At 39.7% G+C, this 15000-nt stretch overlaps 2 protein-coding genes across 2 annotated transcripts in view; one reads left to right on the top strand and one right to left on the bottom strand.

Moving 5' to 3' along the window:
• LOC137983654 (cyclic AMP receptor-like protein A) overlaps window positions 1-8955 on the top strand; it is a 19871-nt gene extending 10916 nt beyond the window's left edge. The window contains exons 11-14 of the mRNA XM_068830816.1: window positions 662-744; window positions 2811-2884; window positions 3167-3237; window positions 5127-8955. Coding sequence (XP_068686917.1) covers window positions 662-744; window positions 2811-2884; window positions 3167-3237; window positions 5127-5303 — 405 coding nt within the window. The 3' untranslated portion in view covers window positions 5304-8955. The remainder of the gene's footprint in view (window positions 1-661; window positions 745-2810; window positions 2885-3166; window positions 3238-5126) is intronic.
• The window catches only part of LOC137983653 (cyclic AMP receptor-like protein A), a 28594-nt gene continuing 19505 nt past the window's right edge, over window positions 5912-15000 (bottom strand). Inside the window, exons 10-14 of the mRNA XM_068830815.1 lie at window positions 14357-14416; window positions 13065-13135; window positions 12538-12611; window positions 10205-10275; window positions 5912-9181 (exon numbers count right to left, since the gene is read on the bottom strand). Coding sequence (XP_068686916.1) covers window positions 8984-9181; window positions 10205-10275; window positions 12538-12611; window positions 13065-13135; window positions 14357-14416 — 474 coding nt within the window. The 3' untranslated portion in view covers window positions 5912-8983. The remainder of the gene's footprint in view (window positions 9182-10204; window positions 10276-12537; window positions 12612-13064; window positions 13136-14356; window positions 14417-15000) is intronic.

The following is a 15000-nucleotide window of genomic DNA, read 5'->3' as shown; positions in this document are numbered from 1 at the left end:
CTACCAATCAAGAATTGGCAGCGTGAATCCTTGAACTTTGAGCACCTTTAAGAAACGTTCTTAAAACAGGGATGGGTTACGTTTTTGCAAACGTTGGCCGTGTAGCACTTATATTTCAACAGACTTAATTGATTAGAGTGTAATGTGAAGTGCTAGTTTTGTACCCCATATGAAACATGTGAGCATTGGCCAACGTTTGCAAAAGCGTAACCCTTCCTCGTACTTGTATATGTTCATTGCCGTGACTTTAAGATCTTCAGTTCCCACGGCCTGCTCCCGTCTGACCTTGTAGCTCAGTCGGCAGAGCAGCGGTGATCTAACCCGAAGGTCGTGGGTTCAATTTCCACCCTGTCAGAGTTTTTCTGTCCTTGTGTGGGCCCATTTCCATTAATTTAGTAGGGCCAACGCTCACATGTTTCATATGGGGTAGAAAACTAGCACTTCACATTACACTCTAATCACTTAAGTCTCTTAAGACAGGATTGACCTAAATATTGTCTTTTTTTGAATTGGTACCCGTATTGTGAGAAAAGAAGAGCTCTGCGTATTGCAGTATGTCGTTTTTGTAGGTTTCCTTCATTGAATCTTAGCATTGAACAGGGTCCCACATTAATCTGTGTTATGTATAATGATTGTGTTCCCTGTGTAATGTAATTCTTAGGCATTGATGAAGCAAGACATCAAACCGCTTATGTGGTATCCTGTGGTATATCTTGTAACAACAATATTTCCTCTTATACACAGGTTTGTATGCAAATGTAGATCGAAACTAGTGTGGATATGAACAGTCTCACAACTCCTCGAATTCAGCTGGGAATGAAAATTCATTGATGAGTTGTTTAATCTCTTCAGCGACGGGACATTACTAAACACCGAAACAGCGAAACGGCGAAACAAAGCACCAAAACACCATTTATGACCCCATCATACATTAAATACCAACCGACAAAGGTTGGATTTGACATTAAACATCGTTTTAGGCCTAAAAAGTTATTGCTCCTAATCTCAGTATTAATCTGAATCCTAATCTTAATCTCAATGACTTAGGAGCAATAACGTTTTAGACCTATTTAGGCCTAAAACGATATTTAATCTCAAATCCAACCTTTGTCGGTTAGTATTCAATGTATGGTGGGGTCATACATGGTGTTTTGGTGCATCGTTCCGTTGTTTCGCTGTTTCGCCGTTTCGTTGTTTAGTAATGCCCTCAGCGACGCATATATTGTAAAATTTCAGTGACAGCTATCCCAATCGCCTGGTGGTCGTTTGAGGTCCGAATGTTAGCCGATTGTCTTCCGATCGTTGTACGACTTTTGGCAGTTGTTCATCTCTTGGTTGGCCGATTGTTGTCCTACCATTCGCTGTTTGGCCGTTTGTTGCCTGTTTATGGGCCGATTGTTGGATGATGTTCGTCCGACTTCAACCACAGACGGCCCACTACCACTTTCTCGTTTTTCGCAACATCACCTTTAATAGCCATAAAAAGCACTTACAACTCACGAAATTTGTGAGGAGCTTTGTCGAAGAGCAGTCGCTGTGACGTCGCTTTTGAGAGCGTGTGGACAGTGCAACTTTTTTACTAAAGTATTATCGATGGGTTACATGTCTAGCATACCTTGCAACGGTGAAAATTGCTGCGCGACAAGTTGTGGAAACTTTTCCTATAAGGAGAATCGAGTTTTACTTTTCCAGCCACGATTTCTTCCTTTGGAAGAAATTTTAAACCAGGCAATCCATTTTGTTTAACTTATTTCGCAATGGCCTTGCGAGAGAAATGACCTAACCTAGCTCAAGTGTAATCAGTTGACACAAAATATTGACTCTCCTATCCCCTATTCATGTCTTTAAAGTGCCCCTGTGATAAAAAAAAACCACTTCCTTTTTTCCTTCAGATTTTGAAAGTGTGTTTGCTTAACACCTGACTGGCAAAATTTTGGGCTTTGATTTTTATCCAAAGGCCGTTTACTTTGAGTGTAATTTTTGGATTTCACGGTCCGCCATTACTCACGTTCAAAACTGACCGATTGGACCTCAGACGGTTGGATCCAGGGAAAAGTGACGTCAGAGGCTCACTAGCTTAAAATTTCAGCGTGTGAACGCAGCTTATTATATATGCAAAGCGTGAGTTTAAAAGTCTGAAAGCCCAAAACCCCCGTGCTGCATTTTAATTCTGCGGCGTACACACGAATTGCAGTCTTAAACTAGTGAGCCTTTGACGTCATTTTCTTCTCGATCCAGCTCTCTCAAGAACATAATGTTAGTAATGGCGGACCATTAAATAGGAAAATTACAGTTAAAATAAAGAGGTGTCTTTTTCAAATCAAGGCTTAAAACGTGGGTCACTTAGTGTTTTGTCAACATAGTTTTGAAATCCAAAGAAAAATATGAATTGATTTTTTGGTCACAGGGGCACTTTAAGGGGCTAATTCACGCAAAGTGATGTAATTTCATGACACCCAAAATGCCCAAAACAATAGAGTGAAACATTACAATAACCACTTAAAACAAATAGGAAAGAGAAGCATGGATAGACACAAATGGACAAGATTGTCACGGTTGCATTTGGGTAAGCTTAAAAAAAGGCCGGCCCGACGTTTTTCAGGTTTATGGCATGCAAATCACGTGGATAAAGGTCGTTTCTGCTCAGTTTTGTGATGTAACTATAATTTTTATCAGTAAAGGCATTCTGCATTACCATTTTCGAGTTTTAAACTTGTGATTAATCAAAGGTGACATAACCCTTAAAAAAAAAAAAGATATCAGTAATGTTTGTTTTACCACAATCTGAACTATTTTCATTTTCACTACAGAATCTACAACGCCGTCAATAAAAGCCCGAACTTCACTCTTCTGTTATTGCAAATAATATTTGACCCGTTAGTCGGTAAGTGGTGGTGTAGACACTCGTGATGTTCTCTCTTCGTTATTCCGTGGGATTCCTGTGGAACACAGGCACACTACGGTTAAAAACAAGTCGCGTATAGTCTATAAATTCGGTTGTAGCACTAGGTTCATATCGCCTTAGAAACAACACTCGGTCTGGAAATAATCAACCTTTTCGCTTCCAGGGCGTTCCCCATCGACGAGTAAAAGTCGCGAGCCACATCCTCATCTCAGAGGCTTGTCCGTGTCTAAAGTACTAATTTTAGGATTCATTTTATCTTAGGGATGCTGAATGCTGTCGTGTTCGGTATGGACAAGGAGACACTTAGTCGGCTCAGTTTGACTGAAATGAACGTATGTAACACGAACACCATAATATTGTGACTTGCAAGGATAGCCTCGCTTTCATTATATTGACCGGGCTGTCATGCGGGAGGTCGTGAGTTCAACTCCGGCCAGACCAACACTCAGGGTCTTAAATAACTGAGGAGAAAGTGCTGCCTTTGTAATTACATCTGCAAATGGTTAGACTCTCTAGTCTTCTCGGATAAGGAAAATAAACCGTAGGCCCCATCTCAAATCCTTCAATGTTCATAATCCTGTGAGACGTAAAAGAACCCACACACTGGTCGCTAAGAGTAATGAACGGTGTTGTGGTCTGTCTTCTGTTGTGTATCATGGTTTGGGAGGGTAAAAAAAAGGGCCACCGTAATAGTGGCGCTGTGTCAGCTTGACTGGCAAAGTTAATAAATTGAAAAATAAATTGAAAAATTAATGTGATTGGCTCCATACCCAAGCAAAAAACAAAGAACTAAACAATTGAAACAATGACTTAGACTTTAAAGCAATAGAAGCTGCTCACAATACCAAACAATAGCAGGTTTACGAGTGCTGCTATATTGCTGCCTGTCTCACAAGCCAGTGTTTGATCGGCGTGGCTGGATTTACTGGATGAGCGAGTGAGACCACAAGAACAAAAGACAGCCAGAAGTCGAGCCGGCTGCTGGAAACTTAACTAAGATATCGGAAGTCAGCTTTACTTTACCCACTAATAATAATAATAATAATAATAATAATAATAATAATTAAAAAATTCAAAAAATGAAAATAACAACAACAACAACAACAACAACATTTATTTATTTATACCAACAGGAAACAAGAAAGTAATACATTGATTTTTGAAACTGAAAAATAAGGTATTAGCTGCCTATAACAACCATAAGGGCTAAGAAAATTAGGCAGCTATCTATGAAATACAATTAGGAAAGATTACGGTCATTTATATTAAGTAAAGTAACAGTAACCTAAAAATAGAGATATAAATAAATACATGACAAGGTTACAAGCTGACATTACACCAGGGCAAAAAAAAAAAAAAAAAAAAAAAAAAAAACAAAAAAAAAAAAAAAAAAAAAAAAAACAAAAACCAAAAAAAAAATTACAATAGTATTTACAACATAAGAATAGTGACAAGCAATAGTAAGAAAACGAAACAACAGTATACATGTATCAATATAATTAATATAATTGAAAATAATAATAATAATAATAATAATAATAATAATAATAGTAATAATAATACCAACCTTATTCATTCAATACAGTGAAAGGGAGAGGTACTAGAGGTTATCCCTATCGAGGGTATCCGCCCGCAGAAGGATGTAATTGACTGGGAGTCGATTTTGATGAGGGAGGAAAACCGGAGTACCCGAAGAAAAACCCTCGGAGTCCGATAGAAATCGACTGAAACTCAGCCCACATACGACCTCGAGGCCAGGGTTGAACCTGAGTCGTAGAGGTGGGAGACGCGGTTGATAACCACTAAGCCACCCTGACTCCCCAAAAGTCAACGCAACAAATCAACGCAACGCTGTGATTTCTTTGGAGAATAACTTAGTTTATTGATATTTGTCAGGTAAAGAAATTACATACATACAACAAGATGACAAAAATACGCTTGCAGGAGATGAAAACAGCGCAAACGCCAACTTATCTACATTTGTCATATAAACACCAATGAAATACCAAATGAGCTTTCGCGCGAAAACATGATATCTTCCCACTTGAAGATAACATGTTATTTTCACACATGAAGAGATCACTGTTGCTATGGTTACATATGAAAATCGCGCCTTTCGATACCTTTCGTGAAATGATGTAGTATTTCATTGGTGTTTATACATGGCCGCTTGGAGATACGAAATTTATCTTCTCGTGTACCACTATGTACCACTTTACAGGTTGCTTTAATACAGCACTTCCGAGCAAAGAAACCTCTAGTGCGAGAATATCCTGTCGGAGATACGACAGAGGTCAGACCCAATGATGACTCATCCTGGTCAGGCTCAGCGTCGTCAAATGAATCACCTTCCCCTCCCTTGCAAGTTGCTGCACCCCTTCCCCCCTTAGATGAGTAGCAGTCCTCATGGAAAATCTTGTTCAGTCCATTGTTCTAGCAATGCTCAAGGAAATGATGTAATTTTAGTGTTAAATTGTATGCAATATTTAGGATATAATATGCATTTTGCGAGGGAAAGCAAGAACTGTGTGTATCTCATATGTAGCCTCTTCTTCATGGTGAGTCAGTTTTTTTCCGATAGTGGCTTGCTTCACGTGAAATATAACGAAAAAGTGGACTCGTCTTCAGGAAGAGGTTGAAATGAAATCGGGATAAGCCTATTGTAATTGGCCATTAATTAAGAGTATTAAGTATTGACCCCGATTCAGTCCCCTGCTCTCCTCTCTTTTCGTTCCTTGTCATCGACAACAAGTGCAGAAAAGACTAGAAGTTGATAAAATGTTTATCAACAGTATCATGAATAATAGCAAGTCAGAGGAATTGTGAATTGAAAAGTTCGCATTTCGATAAAGTTTATTTTTTGGTTGTTCATAATGCGTATTTATACATTTTTGAATGCACTTTAGTGTGGCTTTCTGCTGATTATCTTAACATTAAAACTAAACTGAGAAATTACTCTGACCAATCACAACGAGCACAAGTAACGCGACGAACCAATCAGAATCAGTAAGTGAGTAAGTAACTTTATTTAGACACGGTGAATTCATCAAGCATAACACTACAAGCTGTATATATCGATCTAAAAGTATCAAAATTCTTTGTAGAATAAAGCTAAAATATGTATAAATTATCCCCAAGAATGCCGTATATAAATGGTCAAGCAAAAACATTGTGACAGCCCCTTCGAAAGCTATTGATAGTTTCCGCTTGCCGCATTTCCAGGGGAAGGTTATTTCAGATGACCGCACCATTGTACCTAAAACTGTTTTTTAGGAAGTTAGTGCGGGGCAATGGAATAACCAGTTTGTTCTCATTGTCCCTCAAATTGTAAGAGATGTTTCTTTGAGTGAAAAGAGAGCTAAGATAATTAGGAGCAAGGCCATGTAGCGACGTATAGACCATAACGGCCACTTGAATTTGACGTTTCGTATCTAACCTTTTCCAGTCTAGCTGTTCAAATAAGGGTCCAGAACTAGAATCGTAACTAGAAAAGGTTAGAACTTTATCAAAGCGCGGGAAATGCGCCTGTGCAAGCCGCGCTTTGTTTTAGTTTTGGCTTCTCGTCGGATAAATAATCTCTCGCTAGAACGTCATTCACAAACGGTTAGGAGGAGTGTAGCCTCTCCTGTAGACGAAAGTTTATTTTGCAACTCTCTCACCAATACTTTTTCGTTAATGGAATGTATCCTGGATAGACTAAATATCCATCGTCATAGCAGTTGTTTCGCTCCCCCGATAGAAATTCTGAACTTGTTCCCTGTTTATTATCTTATAATTAAAAGTGCTACTATAATCAAAAAATCACTTCCTTATTTTCTTCAGATTTTGAAAATGCGATTGCTTAAAATTTGATTGGTAACATTTTGAGCCTTGATTTTTATCCAAAGGCTGTTCACTTTGAGTGTAACTTTTGGATTTCACGGTCCGCCATTACTCACCTTCCAAACTGACCGATTGGGCCTCAGAGGATTGGATTTAGGGAAAAGTGACGTCATTTACTCACTGGCTTAAAACTTCAGAGTGTCAACGCAGCTTATTATATATGCAAAACACAAGTTTAAGTCTGAAAGCCCGAAACTTTCGTGCTTCATATTAATTCATCCGCGTACACGCGCATTTTATTCTTGAACTATTGAGTCTTTGACGTCATTTACTCGATCCAACTCTCTCAATGTTTTAAAGTTAGGAATGGCGGATCATTAAATAGGAAAATTCCAGTTAAAATAAACAGTTGTCTTTTTGAAAAAAAGGCTTTAAACTTGGGTCACTTAGTGTTTAGTTAACATAGTTTTGAAATCCAAAGCTAAGTAAAAATTGATGTTTTGGTCATAGGTCATATTTTGTATAAAGGTCTTTCAATTACCTTGTTTGTAAGGAATACTATTAATAATACAAGGTAGCTTGGCAGAAAATGAACTCAACCTCGCCTGTTATACATTGCTGTTAAATGTATGTGCAGTTTTTTTTTTTTTTTTGCAGTTTTACAAACATTGTGAAGGTAATACTAATAAAGCACTGAGATGATAATTCTGCTGTTTTTTTGGGTCTAAACAAGGCTAAACTCCCAATCTTCAACCACCGTGGGTGAGCCATCCATATTTTGATTTAAATAACTTTAGAACTAAACTATTTAGATTTTTAATGTAACTTTGGAACTGAACTAATTAGATTTTTAATGTAATTTTTTTGCATAGTATATATATATATTTTTTAATTTTTTCCTTTAATTTTTATTGTTATATTATTACGATTATTTTGAGGGCCATCATGATTAACTATAGTTATATAGATGTCTCCCTCCTGAAATTAAATTAAATTAAATTGAAATTTAGTTGATCTTTTAAAAACATGGCATCCAAAATGTGGAATTCTTGTCAATTGACCTCTTCAGCTTGTACGGAGTTTTTTTTTCCCATTTCAGACCACGTGATGTTCCGAAAGGACACACACGTGCATGTGCATAAAACGACAACTAAAAGAAGCTGTTCCCTGGAGTAACATCACGTGATCTGAAATGGGAAAACAAAACCTACAAGCTAAAGAGGTCAATTGGTATTAATTCCATTATGAACTTACTTATGCCTTCAAATTTCTCACTTGTTGGATCACAGCAGAGGTTTTATGTATTTTGGAAAACTCTTGGAATTCCATCGTTGCATGAAAGCTATCGTTTGTCCGCTTCAAAGATTTTTGGCTTCACATACGCCTACAAGTTTGCACTTACGAAGAGAAAATCCTTTTGTATAAGCAACAAGCTTGCCATTCTAGTGACTGCTTTATTGGTAGCGGGGACGAATATTTTGTCTTTTGTTAATATTGAAAAAAATTGGCTTGGTTGCTAAGATAAAAAGACCTGTTTACATGGAGGTGGGGTAACTCGGGTAGGTGGGGTCGAAAAAGAGCTCGCGTTTACATGCAATGTTACCAATCCGGGGTCCCGGGTGACCTTTCACGAGGCTACTGCGTGGTCGCTAACTACGTTAACAGACAAAATGGCGGGGGTGAAGGACGCATTTTGGCGGATAATGCTCTTCTACTCTCACCAGCTACTCTTACTTCAACTTTCCAGTGCTGTGGCTTTTTACTATCACTTTTAATGCTGCAACGCCTCCGCAAAAGGCAGTATATACTGACACCGGGTTGGCGGGTTACCCCACCTCCATTTAAACAGGCTCTAAGTTAGACTGCAGTTTGAGAAATCTAGCCAGTCTGGTCAACCGGGCTCATTAAAGAGGTCCAGAATTATTTGTATGGTGAATGCCCCACCGGTGAAGTAAGATACTGTCGACAACATTGTCTGTAACTACGCTTGAGGAATAAGCTGTGACCAAGTTAGAGCGGTTTTCAAAGGAGTGTCGTAAAACCAAAACCAAAGTAATTACTTTGGCTAGTCAAAAAGGCAGAGACAATCCGGTAAGCCAATCAAAACTCGGAAGTATTACACGTAGCCGACAGCGCGGGAAAATATGCAAGCGCGAGCCACGATTGGCTTTGGTTTCACTTCTTATTGGTTGAAAACGTGACGCGAGAACTTTGAACCAATCACTGAGTGAAGTAATGCAAAACCAAAGCAATTCGCTAATTACTTTCGACACTCAATTGAAAACCGTTCTGAGAGCTCTCCACCATGGCTTGGTTACCGTATTGAAAAGCATTCACGTTCGCATCCTGGTGAATGTCTATGACAGTGCAAGTAGGTTCTCCCAGCTTGTGGACCCCCATGGGTGAGGCCGCCTTAGCATTGGCTTTTAAGGGCAAATGCTGTTGAAAAGCAGCCTGCAAGCAAAACTTTGAATTATCACCAAGTTATTACTGATTGCCACATTCGACAATGACTGTACCAGCGGTATAACGGGACAACATGGATATACATGGATATTTATGGGTATACATGGATATACATATACCTAACATTTTATGTATTACATACAATTACACACTATTATGATACACCTTAATAACCCTACTTAAAGTGCCAACCCAACAACTATACGAACCTGCAGTCTGACAAAATTCCTTGGAACAATACACGAATATACTGATCTGAAGCTTTCGCGGCTCTATCTTCCGTCTCAATGTTGTTTGCTCGCGGCGGAGTTTCTGCGCTTATTTGGCAAAACACTTCTAATTGTTGCCGGAAGGACAAGGTATTGCAAAGTGTTTTAACAATTTTGTCCGAGGCTGTAGTTTAACGGCCCAACTGTCACGAGTCTTCCTTAGCTCAGTAGTAGAGCATCCTACCTTATTCGTACTAATTTTTCACGATTTTTAAAAGATCGCGGAATTAAAGACCCGCGTGAAAACGTTTTCGCGAAAATTAAAGCCGCGAAATTTAATACCCTGTTATGAAATCCAACCAGTCTCCAACTTGCTCAACTGACTACTTTTTATACAATCATTTCTTTTTCTAACAAAAACGTAGAAAAATGGCATTTTCCTTTTTTTGTGAATTAGTCTTACGTTCTCAGCATTTTGATTGGTTAACAGCTCATAATCGTGTTTTTGGCATGTAACGTGAATTAATGTGACCAATCTAAGGTCAATGCTCACACGTGTGCTTAGATTTTTTAGAGAAAACTTCACAGGCCTTAATCACAAGGCGGCCATTTTGAATCCCGAGGGATTGAAAACTTTTGTTTATGCCCACCGAAACTCGTTTCCAAACATTTCAACTCGAGGCTCGGGGTACGAAATCTATCGTCTATGGCCAATATGGCCGCCGCGCGAATAAGACAGCAGCTTTTTCCTTTGGATCAAAGTGATTTGTTTACAATCGTTTTCATTGTTGTTTCACGATACCTTCAAGTCAGCCCAGTTTAGTCTTCTTAGCGTGTCTTTGTTTAATCCAAATGCAATGGCATTCGCCAAACCTGGATGAGGGACAAAGCAAGTCATTGTCACTTGAGATCTTCGTTGGCAAAATATTGCTAAACATTCCCTCTTCCCTTCCACCCCCTAATTTTGTCTGTACAGATGGCGCATTGGTTCCCAGTTTTACAAATGACACGGCGGTAACGTGATATTACAAAGCCGACAATGGTTGCGGTGGCACTAGGGAGTTAACACTAGTGTTACATCAAGTTAATAGGAAATAGGAATAGCTTTAATAGGAATACTCCTAAAACAGTATACACTATACTAGGAGATACTACACTATACTAGGAGATACTAGGAGATACTAGGAGATACTGTGGAGATACTATACTAGGAGATACTAGGAGATACACTGTGTTCTATTGTTCAGTGTTCAAAACATCAGAAAAGGCTGCGGTCGCATTCGAGATGTGACACTGTAGAGTAGTGCCAAGACTAGTGTTACACTCAAGTAAAGCTATGATCCTAAAAGTTACGGACGCAATTTTAGCAATTGCGTAGAGAAGCGTGAAAAATTCAGGACTTCAACGGGGTTTGAACCCGTGACCTCACGATACCGGTGCGTCGCTCTAACCAACTAAGCTATGAAGCCACTGACGTTGGGAGCTGCTCATTTGTGTTACACTGTGTTTCTTTCCAAGTGCGACCGCAACCAATGAGGATTCGACTCGCGTTTGCGCAATAAGTTTCATCCCGGCGTATAATCGGACATTCGAAGTACCAAGACAGACAAAATTTAGTCCTCTCCGACTAGGCGGCTTTGAAATGACCAACCAACGCTCATTAAACACTGGACAGGCTTGTTTTATGTCTTTTCCCAGTTTTTTCGGCTTTTAAGAATTGTTTATACTATCCTTCGACTAGAAATATTTTGATCAAGTCTGCGAAAGCGAATAGACCACAAATGGCCGTCCCTTTATCGCCAGAAACATTCTGCAGATTTTGAGTGTGGCGGAAGTCCAGCCTTCTTGCGCTGCTAGCATAAATCACATTGGGGTACACGTTGCCTGGAAGATCACAGAGACTGCTTGCGGTTTATAATTTTATTCAGTTCTGACCAGAAACTTTCCTTCCTTTCAACATCTACCAAGTGGCGAAATTCTGGTAGTTTGATTGGCTGAACGTCTCTTATATACTGTATGAATATGACATAGCGAGTCAGAATTACTTCATCTATTTCGAAAACTAATACAAACCAATCTCGACCCCAGAGCTCTCATTTCTTTTGCGCATGACTGAGGGAGAGAAGAGCTCTGGGAAACTCTTTCACAAAGTGTCTACCCATTGGTTTTCGTGAAGAACAATGAAAAGTGTCTCTGATGAGTGCATTCATGTTAGCACGAGGAGTGAGCAGGCGTCGCAAGGTTTTGGCTATAAGAACCCTACAGCGCATGTTCCCCTGCATGGCGTTTCCCCAACCAAGTCTCTCCCTCAATTGAGGGATTATTATTAATTGTCAATTTCTTTCAAGTGAAGTATTATCGTTCATTTTGGACATTGAAAGCTTGATAGGGATCATGGGAAATGAACATATTTCTTTTAAAAGCTGAACCCCAATGCCTGGACTCGCAGGACTCGAACCTGGGAACGTGTGATTAATAACCCCTTCACTTAATCACTAGACCACCACATCAATAACTGCGACGATGTAATTTTTTATTAATGTCAAATATTTTTTCTTTCAAAAGTGCCGCTGTAAACATGTATTAACACCCGCTAAGAAGCAAGCTTATACAGTGAAAAATGTCGGTTACCAAACTTCAAGAGAAAGCTAACCATTTTAAAATCAAACTTCAGACTTAACCATTATTCAGCAATGATTTTATATGAATAAACTAATTAGTTTTGGTAAATAATCGGCACATTTTCTTGTCAGTTGATCTTTAGTGGTTAAGTGGATAAAAACAGTTCCTTCAAAGTGGGTGATCCGGATTCAAACCCTGTCCAGGGGCTGCATTTACTTTTTTTTCTTTTTATTTGCTACCGCAAGTCCTGGGACAGAGAGATCAAAATGGAGAATTATACTTCACTTCATCCTTCAATTTGAGGAAGAGATGGTGTTGGTTTCCCAGAACCTCGGGTCATCCGCAGACATAAAATCCGAGGCTCTGGTGACGATAATGGTCTCAAACCAATCCCACGGGAATTAAGTTTCATTCGTTCGCAACTCTCTTTTGTTTTGGTTGAGAGACAATGGACGCTGATCACGTTAGTAAATAGTCTCCACATGGAAACAACTCACTGGAAAAGGTCTTTACCTGTCAAGGGGATTGATATTACATGAACCAGAATAAGGACAAAACTTGGTTTAGGAGAAACGGCGTTGTGAATTCTGCAAGGAAAAGAAACATTTTAGTTTTGACTGATCACCCTGCAAGTCAACCTCGTTCCCAGGATCTCTTCTCACCTGGGAACGAGGTCGTGATTTTGTGGGTTTTATTCTTTCTAAAGAAAGAAAAAAAGAAAGAAAGGAACTTTATTTAAGTGTCTATAGTCTTCTAGCGCTGGAGCACTAATTGGGGACACTGTAAACTGAAATCAACAAATCAACACAAATCAAATCAAATCAAATGTTGGTTTTTGAAGAGAGGGGAAAACCGGAGTACCCGGAAAAAACCTGTCGGTGCAGAGTAGAGAACCAAAAACTCAACCCACGGATGACGCAGAGTCTGGGAATCGAACCCGGACCACATTGGTGCGAGGCGAGCCCTCTCACCATTGCGCCATCCCTGGGATTTATCAAGCAAACTTACTTCCAGGGTCCAATTGAAAACTGTTTTGTTACCTGTAAGCAAGAGGACCCAGTGAGAGTACCAGATAGATGCACGGGTAGGCCAGCAAGGAATTCATCACTCTCTGAAGGAAAAGGAAGCAAAGATTGAAAAATGTGGAAATTTTTTTCTATCTTATCCGTATGGTCCTGCACTCAAGGCGCCGGATTTGAATGCGCATACTCCTCGTTCGAATCCGACGCTGACCACAGCAAGGGATATGTATCCACAGGGGCACCCAACGACCAATTTGTTGTAAAATGTATTATTATACCCCAGTTAATGAAAATAAAGGCATTTTCAGGTGTTTTTCAGTGTTGCTGGGAAAACATTATCTGTTCCTTTTTCCCAGCAAGACACACAAGAAATTTCCCAGCCAGCTAGATAAAATTGGTTGGTTTCCCAGCCAGGAATTCCGCGCGCTGTCAAATCCCTCGATCCAAAACGACCGAACAAAAGCGACAAAACCGGGAGAAAACAGGTTTTTTTCCGCAAGCGCAATCACTCTGACCAGCCGTCGTATATTTGTGACTACCCTCTGGGAGAGGGAAGGGGTTCCTTTTTTTTATTTATTTATTATTTTTTTTTTAGTCGTCATCAGTCTTCGGAGTTTCTACAGCCACCTCGGGTTGAAATGCTAGAAAAAGTCAGTAATTCCCAGGCAAAACCTCTATCAATAACAAAATTTCCCAGCCAGCTCATCGAAACACCTGTATTTTTGCCAGCCAGCAAGATTCCTCTGGGGAACAGATAAAGTGAGGAACAGATTCGTTGGGTGCCCCTGTATCCAGTCTCCCTGAAATCCACTTGACGTTTTGTGAACATCCAAGTGGTTCATCTTTCTGTATTGCACTGAATTACTACTTTAGCAAATGGTTTGAACCCAGGAGTCACACCAAAGCTTGATGCAATAAGATCGTCCGGTTGAGTGACTGTTCTTGGTGACATTGATTGACGTTTCGTCAACGCGAGCGGCAGTCATCTTCAGAGTCAAGTTCTTTCAAGACACGGATTGACAAGCTTCAAGCTTTGATATTTTCTCTCAATCGCCGGAAACTTTCAGCGCGGACTCTCCGCGCATCTCTACTGAACCACCCTCAATTGACACCTGCCGCGGGTTGCTCGAAGCACTGTTAGCGCTAACCAGCATTAAATACCATGGAAACCTCAAGGTTTTGATACCTATTAACCAACGGAAAGCGCTAACCAGGCGACGAGCAACCGGCCCCAGGTAGTTTTCTCGTTTTGTTTAAATCATTCAGCAGGGCGGATTATTCGGTATTCTTGAATTAGGCCCGTGACAAACCTTTCTTTGCTCATCCTCTGCGGTGTTATTTCTACCGTGAACTCCCTCCCAGCGTTTTGCCTGTAAATACACAATTATTAATTAAGGATCAGCGGAGCCCTATCTGCCCTATCTTCACAATGGACCTTATTGGAGTTGAGCCTGCAGACACATTTTCTTTTGTTTAAAACTACATGCAAAAGAGGCTTAAGGGTCAGTTCAATACAAAATGACCCCTTAGCTTCGTTTATGTGGCAAAACTGCTGAGAACTCCGATAAGACTCGCATACGTTTTGATTAGAAAAATCAGAAAATAAAAACGATGACATCAGGCAATAGAAAGCTTTGAAAACGCCTACGAGTGGGATAGGTAAAAGAGCGTGAAGAAAAAATGGGGAAAAGTTGTTTACATAGTTGTTGAGCTTTATAGTGTGGATGGGTGAAAACTAGGAAAACGTTAGTGTGAACGAGACATGAGTTTTCGCCGAGATAAAAACGAAGTTAGTGAAAATAAGGCTTTACTTGACGCCTTCTTTATACAGTGTTTTCGTTCATGTGACCAGCAGCCATATTTGCATACTAAAACAAATGGAAAATTGTTCATAAAATTGGAGTTCATTTCCCACAAGAATACGGTATTTCGATCCTCAAACATGGCCGCTATA

Source organism: Montipora foliosa, chromosome 13, assembly GCF_036669935.1.
Source record: "Montipora foliosa isolate CH-2021 chromosome 13, ASM3666993v2, whole genome shotgun sequence".
Classification (NCBI taxonomy): domain Eukaryota; kingdom Metazoa; phylum Cnidaria; class Anthozoa; order Scleractinia; family Acroporidae; genus Montipora; species Montipora foliosa.
This window is presented reverse-complemented; position numbering and strand designations above follow the sequence as displayed.